The 15,404-nt window shown below is 36.5% G+C and overlaps 1 protein-coding gene across 7 annotated transcripts in view; it reads right to left on the reverse strand.

Annotated features, from left to right (window-relative positions):
• Window positions 1-168: 168 nt before the first annotated feature.
• Window positions 169-15,404, reverse strand: part of BIVM (basic, immunoglobulin-like variable motif containing) — a 37,836-nt gene continuing 22,600 nt past the window's right edge. For 5 of the 7 annotated variants that reach the window (XM_063103126.1, XM_063103127.1, XM_063103128.1 and 2 more), the window contains exons 8-11: window positions 6,939-7,071; window positions 5,216-5,302; window positions 2,748-2,844; window positions 169-1,908 (exon numbers count right to left, since the gene is read on the reverse strand). In XM_063103126.1, the coding sequence (XP_062959196.1) occupies window positions 1,615-1,908; window positions 2,748-2,844; window positions 5,216-5,302; window positions 6,939-7,071 (611 nt within the window). In that variant the 3' untranslated portion in view covers window positions 169-1,614. The remainder of the gene's footprint in view (window positions 1,909-2,747; window positions 2,845-5,215; window positions 5,303-6,938; window positions 7,072-15,404) is intronic. The other 2 variants (XM_063103129.1, XM_063103130.1) reach the window with 2 other exon arrangements.

Consider the following 15,404-nt stretch of genomic DNA (forward strand, 5'->3'; position numbering starts at 1 on the left):
TAAAATTATAGTCAATATAAGGCGTACTGTTTCATTCACTGCAGGAGTAAGATTCAAGATGCTTTTTTATAACACACTAGTTAGGCAGAACTAACAAACTATAACGTACTTCAAACAAAATTATAAGGAGCCTCTTACCCAAAACAAAGATTCAAAAACATTCACATGTTTAAAAGTAGAAAACAAAACTTTATTTGATGAAAACTTTTTAAAAGTTCCAGTATGAAGTAACGAAACCAATAACCTACAAATCTCTTTCAGTCCTTTGCATCTCAAGCAAAATATTCTCTTCAGAAAAATGACCATTTCATAATATATATCCCCTTCTGTAGGCTAGGCATGTATGAGTGGATAAATGGATATAAAATCCAAGAGAAAAAATCAAAATATTTTAAAAATAAAAATCTGAACCCTCTCCTTGAGGTGTATTGCAATATGGTTACCAACATATTCAGCACCTGTGATCACCAAGTTACTGATTTGAGTCCTGAAACAAGCCCCTGAAATGAAACAAGAAATCCTAGTCATTCATGAGTCACAGCATAAAAGAAATTGAGAGCAGCTAGAGAGGAGTTCAAAAATATGAAATCCACACTTCCGAAACATTTAACACTCACTTCTGAAATATTTAACATTCACTTTAAACAGCTAATTGTCTTTATGGTTTAAAAAAAAAGGAAACAACTTAGAGTCTGGAATACGGACAGCTATCCTCTGAGTGACTTGTGTATTCTTAACGCGTCTTCAGTGCCATTATCAACACATGACTCCACGTTGAGGGACCAATCAAATATCAGAAGATCTCATTTCACAGATTACTTTGGGTATAGAAACTTCAGATGCCACTTCTTTTACTCCATCCCTAAAACAAGGTTTATTCTAGTCTTACCAAAGTCTTTCAAGACCTAAGGTTCTTGTCAATGTTTGATAGTAATATACCAAGTCAAGAAAGTCATGAATATCTAAATCAATGCGTTAAGTTGCCCTTATGCACCAATGGAAAAAGCAGTTTCTTAAATCTTTTGCCTCTTTTTTGAGAATTCTGAGAAAGTCAACCAGGAAACAAATGAGGCAGGCAAGATCTGCTTAAAAGAAAAAGAACTAATAGACTCAAGAAATAATTTTAAATAAGCTTTACCCATGAGCAAAAACTAGAAATCAACAGCCCCATTTTTTTTTTCCTAAAGGCAGATGGTGCCTTACATATTGAACTTAGGGATAAAACTATCTGTAACAAATGTCTAGGGATCAAGTCATAAGAATTCAGTTCATGCTTAAGTATTTCAAATCTTGGTGCTGTTAAGTGAACTTGATATGACTTGTTTAGATAGCAGTTGTGATTTTATTGGATTCTATGAAAACTTCTGTCCAGATTGTTTATAAACTTAACTTTAAAAGGACAATAATCTGTGCTTATCTGCTTATATATGAGTATCTGAAATCACCCATCCTAATCATATACAAGCTTATTAACTGGAGAACTACAAGGTTATGTTTTATACCAAAAGATCTGTTCCTATTTAGTGTAGACTTAATAAAATCTTCTACTATCTAAACACAGTCCTGTGTACAGCAGTTGTATGTATAACACCAGTTATTCAGTACCCAGCGTCATCAATCATTCCCATCATAATCACTGTAACCGTGGTAGCCACTGTTCCTCCTCTCATGGATACGAGACATCTTTTTCCACGCTGAGTCCTGATGGAAACTAGCACTGAAAGACCTGCCCATACGCCCATGCTGCTTCTTTGAAATATTGTCTTCACTCTCAGATTTGGCAATTCCCTGGGCATGTGTTGGAGGTTGTGATTCTTGTCTAATTGTTCCAAACGGAAAGTTCCAAAGGCCAAATCTTTGCCAATTAAGTCTCTGGAATGCTATGATGCAATGCAAATTTCCCCCAATCTGAGAACAAAAAAAAGTTTGGTGAAGAAAATAAAGAGAAATTAATTATACTAATTTGTGGGTCCCTATGAACTCCCTTGGTATTTTTTTTTTTTCTCCTTCACCTGCCTCAAGATAGTACTTTTTCTTTTAAACATCATCAGAGCACATTATCCTGCATGTTTCCTGACTGCTGCCTTTAGAAAATGTAATAGTGCCCACAGAAGCAACAGCACCTTCTCCCCCCATATGCCTCTCTACCACTCACTCTGAACATACACTATAACTTCCCAGCCTGCTAAATTCAAACCCCAAGATCATCCCTCTTCCTTTCCCTCCTGATCTTCATATATTCTTATATCAGTAGGGTGATATCCATGGGACATCTATTCAATCCATGCTGCCTACTGTTTCTGAGAATTTCCCCTCACAGCCTTGTTTGTACACACGTCTCTGCCCCATGGCCACTGGACCATGGAACTGGACCAAAGGAAGGACAGTCACAGTCTAGACCGTTCTTTGGAAAGGGAGACATAAATTTAAAGATGATCTTCAAGGAGTAAGTAATCAGACAAAAGCAGAGCTAAAAACAACATACAGCCCCCAAAAGAGTGAGGGAAATCACTAGCTTCTTGCCCCCTGCTATCATTCTAATACCTGACACTGTTCCCTTATCACTCCAGGTTTTACTCCTTGGCCTTGGGTTTTAAAAATACCCCTATGTCCTTAAAATAACTTTTTACTTTTTTGTCTAAAATGGTCTGAATTCGGTGTCTGTTATTGATACCCTAAAGAGTACTGAGTAAAATACTGCATTTAAGACATCTGGGAAACACCTTCACATACAATAGTGTTCTTACCTTCTTTGTTTTTCGATACTGCAGTCCCCTCTCTAAGTGCCGGATATCTAGGTATTCTGGATTTTGAGTGTTTAGATCAGTAACAATATCTGTCCATCTACAGTTAGGAAGAGAGAATAAAGCACAATTTTCCTTAGGTCCAAAGTACCATTGTAATGGAACTTTTCACATGAGCAAATTCGGACGATATTATCATGGCAATAGTTGGCAATATTTATCTCAGCATTGTTCCATCTATTAAACTTTAATAACATCTTGTTTTTATGATGATTCTGTTTATCCATTAATTGCCAGGGTTCTCAGTTTAAAATTGGTTACATTTCCTATAAAAATAAATATATATCAACATCTTAGATGACATCCTGCAGGCTAAAGCTGCAACATACCATATTTCCTTTTTAATTACAGTCAAATCATTTTTAAAAGAGTTAAAATTTAACATATTTCTATTAACAGACAACATGATTGTGCAGAAAACTCAAGGGATTTACAAAAGAAATACTAGAATTAATAAGTAAATTTGTAAAGATGTGAGATTCAAGGTGTATGTAGAAAAATCAACTATTTTTGTATACACCAGCAAATAACTGGAAAATAATTTTTTAAAAAAAATCAATTTACAATAGCAGCAAAAAAATATAACACAATTAGGAAAAATTTTAATGAAGGATATGTAAGACACTCTTGAAAAATACAAAACATTGCTGACAGAAATTAAAGCTTTAATTAAGTGGAGATATAGTCCATGTTCATATTTTGGAAGATTCCACATTGTTATGATGTCAATTCTCCCCAAACTAAACAATAAATTCTATAGATTCTACCCTAATCAAAATCTCAATAGGCTTTTTAGAAGAAATTGACAAATTCTAGAATTTTTATGGAAAAGCAAAGGTCCTAGAAGAGCCAAAACAATCTTGAAGAAAAAGAAAAACTCAGAGGACCCATGCTACCTAATTTCAGGATTTAGTATGAACTACAACAACTGAGAGTGTGATACTGGTGAAAGGATGAACAGATCTGTGGAACAGAGTCCAGAAATAGACCAGTCTTATGTGATTAATTAGTTTTCAGCAGAGGCATCAAAGAAATTAAACAAGGAAAGGAAAATCTTGTAAACAAATGGTGCTGGAATAACTGGTTAAACATTGGAGGAAAAATCAAAGTTGACCCCTACCTCATACCACACACAAAAATTAATTGAAATGGATCATAAATCTAAACATAAAATGTAAAATTATAAAGCTTGTAGAAGAAAACAGGAGATCATCTTTGAGGTCTTGGAGTAAGCAAAAATGTCTTAAAGAGGCACAAGAAAGTGCTAAACACACAAAAAATAAAATTAATAAAATGGATTTAATCAAAATTAAGACCTTCTGTTCATCAGAAGGGTATAACTACTTCAAAGAACTTTCTCACAGTTTCTTAAATACACATCTACCCTATGAATCAGCAACTTCATTCCTAGGTATCTACCAGCAAGAAACAAAACATACATCCTCAAAAAGACTTGAACAAGAAAATGAGACATATCCATACAATGAAAAATGATTTGGCCATATAAAGGAATGAAGTTCTGATCCATGCTACAACATGGATGAACCTTGAAAACATTGTTAAGTGAAAGAAGCCAGACACAAAATGCTATATATTGTATGACTCCATTTACATTAAATGTCCAGAACAGATAAATCCATAGAGACAGATAGTACATTAGTGGTTGCCAGAGGCTGGGGGAATGAAGAGTGACTGTTAGTGCGTTTGGGGTTTCTTTCTGGGGTGATGAAAATGTTTTGGAATTATATAGTGGTGACTGGTGCAGAGTTCTGTGACTATACTAAAATCCACTGAATTGGACATTTATTTTTCTTTCTTTCCTTCCTCTTTCCTTTTCTCTCTTTCCTGAATTGTACATTTTAAAAGAATGAATTTTGTGATATGTGAATTACATCTCAGTAAAGCTTTTATACAAATTACTTTAAAAGACTTCTACATGAATGTTCCAAACAGCTTTATTCACAATAGACCAAAACTCAAAGCAATCCAAGTGCCCATCAACAGCAAAATGGATAACAAATTGTGGCACACCCAATCAACAGAATACTACTCAGCAATAAACAAGGAATAAACTACTGATACACACCACACAACGGAGGAATTTCAAAAAGGTTACTTAAATGAAGAAGCAGACGCGGAATTTACAAGGAATTCACCTGAAACTGGAACTCAAGAAAAGGCAAAACAAATCTATGGTAACAGAAATCAGAACAGAGATTGTCTACGGGGATTGACAGGAATAGAGAACAATGGTACTTTCTATGGTAATGAAGATGGAGCATACCTTGACTGGAATGGTGACTACACAGGTGTATACATTTACCAAAACATCTAATTATATAATTAAGATCTGCATGTGTCACTGTATCTAAATCTTAACTCGAAGAAAAAAAAAAAGGACGTTAACATACTTTTTACAGTGAATGGCAGGATGTTTTCTACTTGATTCTCCAATTAAAATCCAATACTCTACTTCCTGTGGTGAGAGAGGACCCCTGCTAAATACAAAATATAGTAACAGTAAGCTCAGTAAAGGTCATTCACTCCCTTGAGTATATTGCTTCAACTATATATTAATAAAAGGTATAAAAACACTTATTCAAAGATGGCACTCATTAATATAGAGCAGACATCAAAGTTTAGGCTTGGGCAGATTTCTGAAGGCCATTAAAAAGAACCTATAAATTAAATTTAGGCCTAAATTCCCTATTCAAAATCAAGTGCTAAAAAAAGTTTTAATACACCACCTCTCAGATCGTAGGAGGAGAAAGAATTCCCAGCATGTTACCAGCATTCTTCAGCCACTCCTCTCCTTTCAGTCCACATTCAGGAAGTTTCCAAAGGCGTCCTAAAACTAAAGCCCTGAAGCAGTGATTCTCCTGGAGAACTTTTAAACACACTGATGCCCTAATATCATCCCTGGGAGTTCTAATCCAAATAGGTCTGGAGTGGAGCAACAATATACCTCACTTGTAAGAAATTCAACCTCCAGAGAGAGGTGAATAAAGCATTTCAGGTTGTGGAGAGACCAAGTAGTTTCCCTCTTGCTCCTCATTCACAAAAACACAATGTCCAGCTTCCTGGTTCTCCCAGGTCACTCCTGCCTCTCTCAGAATCCCTCTCACCCCCTACCCCAAGGGGCCTTTGAATGGGTCTCAAAGGCCTCATGGCCCGCAGCACCAAAGAACCCTTCCTATCCCAATGACCAAGCCATGTTCTCCCAGACCAACCTCTGGCCCTCCCTCAAGAGGCAGTTACTGTGGGCAGTGCTGTCTCTTCCTCCTCCTCAGTTAACAAACAATCCAGGTGTGAACAAACCAGAACCTCATCTGGGTGAGATGACCATGCCTGCCAATACCTTTGCTCAAAGTATTCATAGCATCTGTTTTCACCAATTCTTAACTAGAACACTTCTCCCATTGCTTTTAACTATCCTGGCATTATCTCAACCTATCACAAAGAAAACTTGCTAAGGAGGGAAACAAGTATTAAAACTCAGTCACTCTCTCTTTTTTTAGGGACTGTCTTTTTGAAAAAGATACAAATTTACCTCCTGTATGTAAAGATATACAGTCAATAAAATAAAAACTCTGGATTAAGCAAAGAAGGAAACAAATGTAACTGTGGAGATAATACAGCTCCTGATAGAAATAAAAATCAGCTAGCTCTGAGCCTCCTCGAAACCAGGACAAATATGGAACCCTGATAAATTTCATGTTTTTCCACTATAAGAAAGGAAGATGCTTTTTAATTTATTCAGTTGTAATAATCTTCTTGACACTAGATTCTGTAATACATTGTTCAAGTGGGATATTGGAAGGACACTGAAACATAGTATGTAAAGTCCTTTGTAACTGTTTTACAATAAATGTAAAAGTGATTTTTCAAATGGCTTTCTCTTGTAATGACTGAACAGTTTCTAAGTATATATTTTTTAAAGCCTAATTAACTAAATGAAGTTCTGCAAAAGAATAAGCTGTAATATTTAAGTAATAGTCTACCTTGATATAAGGAAAACAGATGACCCAGTCTTCCAGTTTCTAAAGAGACTTAGAATATTTCTTAACATTTCTTAAAACACCTTCTGCTTCACATTTTCCACGGAGTATCCACATAAAATATATAAATGCTTACCTGAATACTTTATTAGCTTTAACAGGGGTTGCCTCAAAGCCAATTGGACAAAAATAATGATTCTGGCAATGATAGATATAAGCCAATGATTCATCTTTCAATCCACGTGTTAACTTTGACAAGGCCCCTGAAGCTACAAAAAACCAAAACCAAACAAACTGAGGGCCCATAAAGCAATTCCGTGCTTCACACAAAGGACTAGTTAAGGACTGAAAGACAAAAAAGACAATGCTTAGAACACATTGATATTACTGGGGGGGGGGGATAGAGGGGTAGAATGAGAAGCTATTGATAGGTACAAAAACTATTAGTGAATCTATTTTGTTTTACAACTTAATAGCAAACTAAAGAACTGAAATATGTCCTTGCTTATCAAAAACTTCTAATAACACACAATAAATTTCACACTTGGCAATGAAATTTAAGTACTGTATAAAACCTAGTACCTCATGTATATAGCAATGGTCTCAACTTTTCTGGTTGCACACATCTGCACTAAAAGTTTCTGAATAAGCATGCCCAATACAAGCACATTTGTTTATAAACTATATAAATATACTCTGCACTAATACATCTTTATAAAAGATAAGACAAGAAGTAGGCGTTTTAAATTAGATTAAAATATAGACATTCCAATATGTATGTAGTACATACACCCCAATTTAAAGACCACTTATGTATACGGATAAACATAAACCCTATATAATAAACAAGTTCCAAAAATGCAAACTTCCCCCACTAACACAAAGTTTAATCTTTCTACAAAAGTTACACAGACTAGAGGAGCAGCTTTCACAAGCCAAGTGATGAGATAACATCTCTACAGAGACAGACTGGTAGGACTACAACGACCTCTTACAACTGTTCCTCCTTGTACATTTCCCATGCCTATAATAGTTATCAAGTAATTTCAAAAGTGTTACCATAAGAAATAAGTTTTTACCAGCACTCAGTACTCCAAGCCATTAACTGAGGTTTCATTAACTTGCATCTCCAGGAAGGAACTAAATTATTCATTAACAAATAGCTCATTAAAACTGGAAATACTAAGAATAGTTGAAGTAGATAAAAGCTTGCAAATCACATTTCAGTGATCGACTTTCTGACCACTGAAATAGCTAAAGGCCACTAAAAACAGCAGGTCAATGGCTGTGGCAGAAAGCTGAGAAGGCAGGGCCCTGCCCCCACACACAATGTGCAATGATCATGGGGACAATAAATTTCCAGCTTGAACTCTTTCTCCAAGGTTTCATCTAGAATTTGTGCATAGATTTTTGCTTCATGGCCTACTACCAGAGCATCCCTGCATGGCTAGGGGATATTTTCTACTAAGATCTCTATTTCATAATATTAAATGATAAGTCTGTCGGCAGAATTTGGTTGAATTTCCCTGACAATTTAAAAACTGATACCCCAGGGCAGCTCCAGATCAAAAATGATGATAACTCAAACTCAGAAGAGAGTCAATATTTTCCTTCCATAAGTGAACTTGATTGTAGACAGGCTCCAGGATAGTGAACAAATGTAGATGTGTGGAGTTGGACTCCTCACAGATGCAGTAATTATAAGAAATGTTTATACACTCAATTGATTTAGACAAAACTACTCTCAAAATCTTTTTAAAATTGTAAGAACACCAAATTAAATGTTTTCCTCAATAATTAAAACTTAATAAAAAATGTTTAACTTTTTTAATGGAAATCTTTAAGTACTTCATGCTTTCTCCTTTTTGAAAAGTTTTGCAAAACAAAACTTCTTTAGTGTAACTATGAATAGGAATTACTTTAATGTCCTGGAATATAGTCAGGATTTCAGGGGCAAATGAGATAGATAAGAAAGTCTGCTATCATTAATACTCACATCATTTTGTCTGCTGCAAATATTCTTTTACCATGTGCTACTTTTCTGGAAGACATAAGGTGGTTTTTCTTCTATAGAGTAATGTTTATGGGCTTATGATATTATTATATATATAAAATACCTATATATATGATATATATAATAAATTATGATATATTATTATAATGTTTATAGGCTTATGATACTCAGAGATTTTTTTCCTCCTTCCTTCAAGGTACATAACAGCACTTTCACTGATTTAGATTAGGGATCAGCAAACTTTTTCTTGAAGGGCCAGGTAGTAAACATTTTCAGCTCATGGGTCATAGGCAGTGTTCATATTACTTAACATGAAGTAGTATGACATGTAGCATGAAAGCAGCCACAGGTAATATGTAAGCAAGTGGACAGAGCTGTGTTCCAATAAAACTTTATTTAAAAACAGGCCCCTGGCTCATGGGCTATAATAGTTTGCCAACCTCTCATTTAGATCAATCATTTTCAAACTTTTTTTTGACATAGAACTCCTTCTACAGAGAACATTTACATGGCAAGCTAATCCATAAAAAAGATCAAAGCAGAGCTGCTGTGACCAAAAAGGAGGTGGGAATCTAGGTACCTACCCCACTCCCCCACCAGCCCCTGAGACACCTTGATAGAATCCCTGGCACTAAATTGAGTACAATTTGAAAATCACTGAATTTCCCATCAATGGAAAACCAAGGTCTTGAAAAAGAGGCTGGATACCACCTCTTTAGTAAGGCTACAGCAATAGTTCTCAAACTTGAGAATGAAGGGCTTGTTAAATGACAGACTGCCAGTACCCAGCCTCAGAGTGTCTAACCCAGTTGGTATGGGGTAGGAGACCAAGAATTTGAGTTTCTAACAGGTTACCAGGTGATGCTGATGTTGGTCATGGACCACATCTTGAAATCCATGGGCCTAGAGTTAAGAGGAAAATTTAGTTTAATTCAACTTGTGAACACCTAGTAACTCTACCATCTGATAGATACTGCAGGGAAACAAGAGACAAATAATACACAGTACCTCAAGCTGCTCTAGCAGGGAAGATGAAACAAATGACTTTAATATAAGGTGGAATAAGACAGTGCCACAAAAGGGTATTGAATTCAAAGGAGAAAGCAGATCAGGTTTGAGGAATCAAGAAGGGGTGGCATTCAAGATGGAACTTAATAAAGTGGCAAGATTTCAACAATCCAGACAAAGGAAAGAGTTTGAGGAGAAAACAAAACCACTGGAGGAGAAGGGATAAAATCAGGGAACAGCAAGTCATCTAGCTTAGAATATAGGGTACAATAGTTGGTACAGAGAAGCCTACCATAGGGCACCCGCAAAATTTCAGGACAAAGTCAGAAAAGATCACACTCTGAAATAAAAGACAGTAAATATAGCATTTAATACATGAAGGTAGTCATCCAAAAAAGTAATTCTGCGCATGAGAAGAGATATAAATGTGTTATTGATGGAAACTAAATTCAAAACAGTTCAGTCTATACCAGAGTATATCTAAAAATCTAACACTTAAGTGACAAAGCAACACTGATCGGAACAGTGTAGAGATTGGAGAACAAAACTACAGGAACTAGCTGGCCTGCTGCACTGTTGAGAGGTGTAGATGTCCCGAGCAGCCAACAAGAGAATTCTGGCCCCTTTGGTACTATATTTATCAATTTAAATTAATACATTCCGATATTCTTTGAGTTTATTTTAGTATAAGCTTGTCCTGTAGGGCCTGATCATCTACAGAGGAACTCTAGAGAACTCTAAAAGAACATACTAGAATGTATTTTTACACCTTCAGAGACAAGATCATCTTCTGAAACTATGATAGCTAATCCAGCAACATAACATCACCTTGCAAGGCCCTGACCCCCATGACATCTTTTAAACACAACTGGTACATGTAGAGCAGCAGTGGAAGGCCAACCTGTACTGGCTTCAAATGATACTAAGAAGTTTACTCTTTAAGCAGGCACTAGAGAGCTCTTAAAGAGGAAAAGTGTATATTAGCACTGTGTGTTAAAGAGATTTATCTGGACAAATGAGAAAAGCCTCTCTCTGCAACTCTTCCTTCCCCAAGGACAGAGAACAGAAAAGACGTCTGCTTTACACATGAGCTACTCCTCCCCCGAATACGATCAGAAGTTACAGGGACCCATGTGTGAGGTGAGGGGCACCATATATGCAATCAAAGGGCTATTCAGGATAGTCCCTATGGTAAAAAAGCTGGACATTCACATTAAAAAGATGCAACGTAATATAAGATAGCATATGCCAAATGCCAGATGGTAGAGACGAATAATCAGTACTACTGGAATTAAGAGGAATTCAGGGCTTCAGTGGCCAGGGAGCGCTTCAGAGATGGAGCACGGCTTGAGTGGAACCACTGACTAGTGAAGAGGAAGACAAGAAAATTCCAGGAGGAGTAGGCAGGTGAATTATCCTTCAGGAAATACACATCGAAAAAGAAACAGTGAGGAGTCAAGTATACTCAAAAAAAAATGAAAGTAGGAATAAAAGTAGAAAAATACATTATTGAAACTTATTTGAAGAATTTTAAGCAATTATTCCTGTTTCCTTAACTAAAAAAAAAAAAAAATTAAACGCAAAATAGATAGATTATGTATGCCTTTATGCCATTCTCAAATGAAAAAGACTGAATGCAATGTTGGAGAAAGTTTACATAGAGAGGTAAAAAAGTCAGTGAGACCCGGTGCCACACATCCTAGATTATTAAGGAAACTGGCTAACACATGTATCAAATTATTATGTTTAAATAAGTCATGAAGAACTTGGGAGGTACCAGACTATTAGAAAATTAAACAAAGTACAGGTCTTCAAAAGACCTGCAGATGAGAATTTCTAATAAAAATACGGTATAAAATCTTAAAGTTGGACAGGGCATCTGGCAGAAGTCTTAACATTCCAGAATAGTGGTTCCTAAATCATCTCTCTCCAGGGCCCTTTCAGTATTTCATTACATTCCATTAATAAACAATTACATTTTTTTACTTTGGGAATTTAATAGAATTTACAGAGTTGATGTTTTCCTCTATACCCAGTTTCTTTGCCATCGTGTTTTTTTTTTCATTATTCTAATTTCCCTGGGTCTCATGCTTCCCCTGATTTCCTTCCATTTCACTGGCCCGTCTCTTCATCCATCCTCCCACTCCATCTCAATGCTGCCGCTACTAATACAACAGAAAACCATGAACTGCTCTGATGAAATGCTCTTATAATTGGTGGACATCAAGACAAGCAAGAAAAAGGAATCATGAGCCTTGAACCAATGTGTCCCAGGGCTTCTCATCATGCAGTCTTGGGACACAAGCCCAAGAACTGCCTTACAGTGGCTTTCCAATGTATCCTACACATACGTTTGACATTCTCTCCAGTGGTTATTTCTGTATCCCCAGACATACATTTTGGTCTGCATTCCATTAAAAGAGATATAAAGCAGTCCCAGGAATCAGTTAAGGAACAATTCTGGGATATTGTTAACCTTCTACTGAGCATTTATCATGTAGAAGGCAATGTTAAAGGCACTAAGATGTAAAACTGAGTAACAACTCATTTCCTGCCCTTAGGAACACATAACATCTAGAAATCTGAAACACTATCAGTGGGAGCCTCCGGGAGGTGACAGGAGGATGCTGTGGGTTCTGATGGAAGGGCCGTACAGTATGGGTAGTACGGGGGCCAGATGCAGCCCTCAACCTGCAGCCTGTTTTTGAATGGCCAGCAAACTAAGAAGGTTTTTACGTTGTTAAAAATAAAAATAGTATTTCGGGACACATGAAAATTATATGAAGTTCAAATTTCAGTGTCCCTCAATAACATTTCCCTGGGACACAGCCACACTCAATTGTTTACATACAATCTTTGGATGCCTTCAAACCCTGCCCTGCAGCAGGCCATAAAATCTTGGAAGGTCACACTCTGACCTTCTCCTTCCTTCTCCCCTGAACACCCTCATGTTACAGGTGTCCTGCCCAATACCAGAAAAAAGACATGTCACACAGGGATGCCAAGAAGAATCTGAAGAAGCAGGCCTTGCTAAGTTCCCGCAGTTTATTATCATGAGATCACAGCCTTTGTCTTCCAATCATACTTCAGCATGACTGTCCACAAAAACACGCAGCTTTCCCTGCGTCTTGGGGTCTTCATGTCTGAAGGCTCATGTGTTGTGTAAAACTTATGGTAAGTAAATTTGTATGCTTTGTGCTTTTCTCTCTGGGTTTTTTGTTTTGTTTTCCTTTGGGTTTTTTTGGCAGCTGACCAGTACAGAGATGGAACCCTGCACCTTGGTGTTATCAGCACATGCTCTATCCAGCTGAGCTAACCAGCCAGCCCTCTCTTGTTAATCTGTCTTTTTCATAGGGGTCTCAGCCATAAACCTTGCAAGGAGTGAGTAAAAGATATTACTTTTTCTCCCCTACAGAATCAATATTATACTTTGTAATAACTGGAGAATGACTGAAAATCTTTTAGACCAGAGCAAGGTTCAGCTGATCTTGTGGAAATAAACATAAAAGAACAACAAAAGGTAACAACAAATTATGCATTTTCTTTTACAGAAAGTCAAGTGCACCCAAACCCACTGACTTGATGATAAGATCATTTCAATAATATTGATCACAGTAATATTTATCTCAGCAGATACTTTTTAAAAAAGAAAAAAAGTAGCAACCTAAAAAACAAACGAACAAACAAAACTTGTGCAAAGGAAAGAAAGAATTTTGGGGAAAAAAATGTTTAGTAATGTTTCTACTGGTACAGGATTTTGTTGCTGAAAATAATGTATGTTAACTATAAAAACGGTTAACCATCATAACACCAAGGTCAAGAGTTCAGATCTCCATACTGGCTGGCTGCCAAATAAATTTTTAAAAAAATATTATAACCATAAAATAGCTCTATAATGTGCGAGGACTGTTGAAAGAAGCGAACAGCAGGATGAACAGAAGAGCAAATGATTAAATGTGAGATCTGAAATAAGACAGACTTGGGTTTGACACCTGAATCCACTACAGGAACACAAGACCCCTCAAATGAGATCCAGAAGAAACAAGAGGTAGCAGTATCAGACACATACAAATTCCTGATATTAGATCAAACACAGAAAAAAAGTTTAAATATATTAAAAAAGTAAAGGAAGTGTGAAAATATGAGAAACAAGAGACTTTTTTAAAAAAACAAGCAGATTTGAAAAAGAACTAGATATTTTAGAGTGAAAAAATATGAAAAAATTCTTTTAAAAACTCAAACTCAATAGACAGTATAAAAAGCAAACTAGACACAGCTGAAAAGTAGCAACCAGGAAATATATCCTTTCTTAGTTTTTCATTGCCTGATCAGTTGCTGAGAGCGGTGCGCTGACCGCCTCACCAGAAACAAACAAAAGCGACCAACACACCATTTCAGGCTACCTTTTGCACAGGAACAGCCAGGCCCCTATTCAGTAGGTAAGAATAAAAGCTGACACTTATTGAATCCATACTGCACATAACACAAGGTGCTTAGTATATTAGAACTATGCCTTCTTCTATCTTCACAGTGACCCTATGGGGTGGGTACAAATATGGACAGACAAAAGGTCTACAGTGAAGCTCAGCAAGTGAGTTGATCAAAGCCATAAAACTAGAACGTGTAGAAACCAACATGTAATCTCCAAGTTTGCCTGACTTTATAACAAACTTGCTATACTCAATATAGGTCATTAGAAATATGTCCTTCTCTGTATTTGATCCATGACCTTGGTAAACCATATACCCTCTCTGTTGACAACAACTCTCTCCTTGACCAATCCTTGAGCTCTCTTCTCAACAGACCTCAACTTTGGGTTTCTGTGTCGAGTTTTAGCAAGAATCTTGGTAAGTCAGTTTAGAGAGATTTCCCAAGCCTTGATATCTGATCCAGTTCCTCATCCCTCCTCCGCCACCTAGGTGTTCTAAGCCCTTGGCCTGCCTTTAGCAGGAAGCCAGTTAGGCCAGTTTAGCAAGAATCCCCCTACCCTTGATGTCTCCTCTTAGTAATTTTCTAAATTCCCAGCTGTCTCTGTTGTATTCAGAATTGAGCCTGATCTCTCATCCTTACTGCAATACCCGTTTTGCAACAGTCTGGAATAACTGTCAGAATAGTTTATTCTTTAAAAAAGTGTTACAATTTTCTGATTTGTACAGTCAAGAGATTATTGTTAAAATGAAAAAATGGAAATTGTTAAGTAATGCAAACTATTTAATTAGTACATAACTAAAATAATCCTTAACATCAACTTCATTAATATCTATTATAACCAAGACTATTTTATAAAAAAACTTTGACACTTTCATAGTCTATCGTCCTGCTGTTATCATGCTATGTTATCATGCTGATCTAACACTAAATATTCTCAAATCCTTACAATCCCTTTTAGGAAGAAGAACTGCAAATTCCATGCTGCTTCCTCAAAGAGTTTTATCAGCGCGCGCGCGCGCGCACACACACACACACACACACACACACACACACACACACACACACACACACACACAACCACATACCATGGCCCAAACAATATAAACAATGTGTTAGAATAGTGTTTGTGACATGCCTTAAAGTTCTAAA

This window comes from Cynocephalus volans, chromosome 7 (assembly GCF_027409185.1).
Source record: "Cynocephalus volans isolate mCynVol1 chromosome 7, mCynVol1.pri, whole genome shotgun sequence".
NCBI classification, from domain to species: Eukaryota; Metazoa; Chordata; class Mammalia; order Dermoptera; family Cynocephalidae; genus Cynocephalus; species Cynocephalus volans.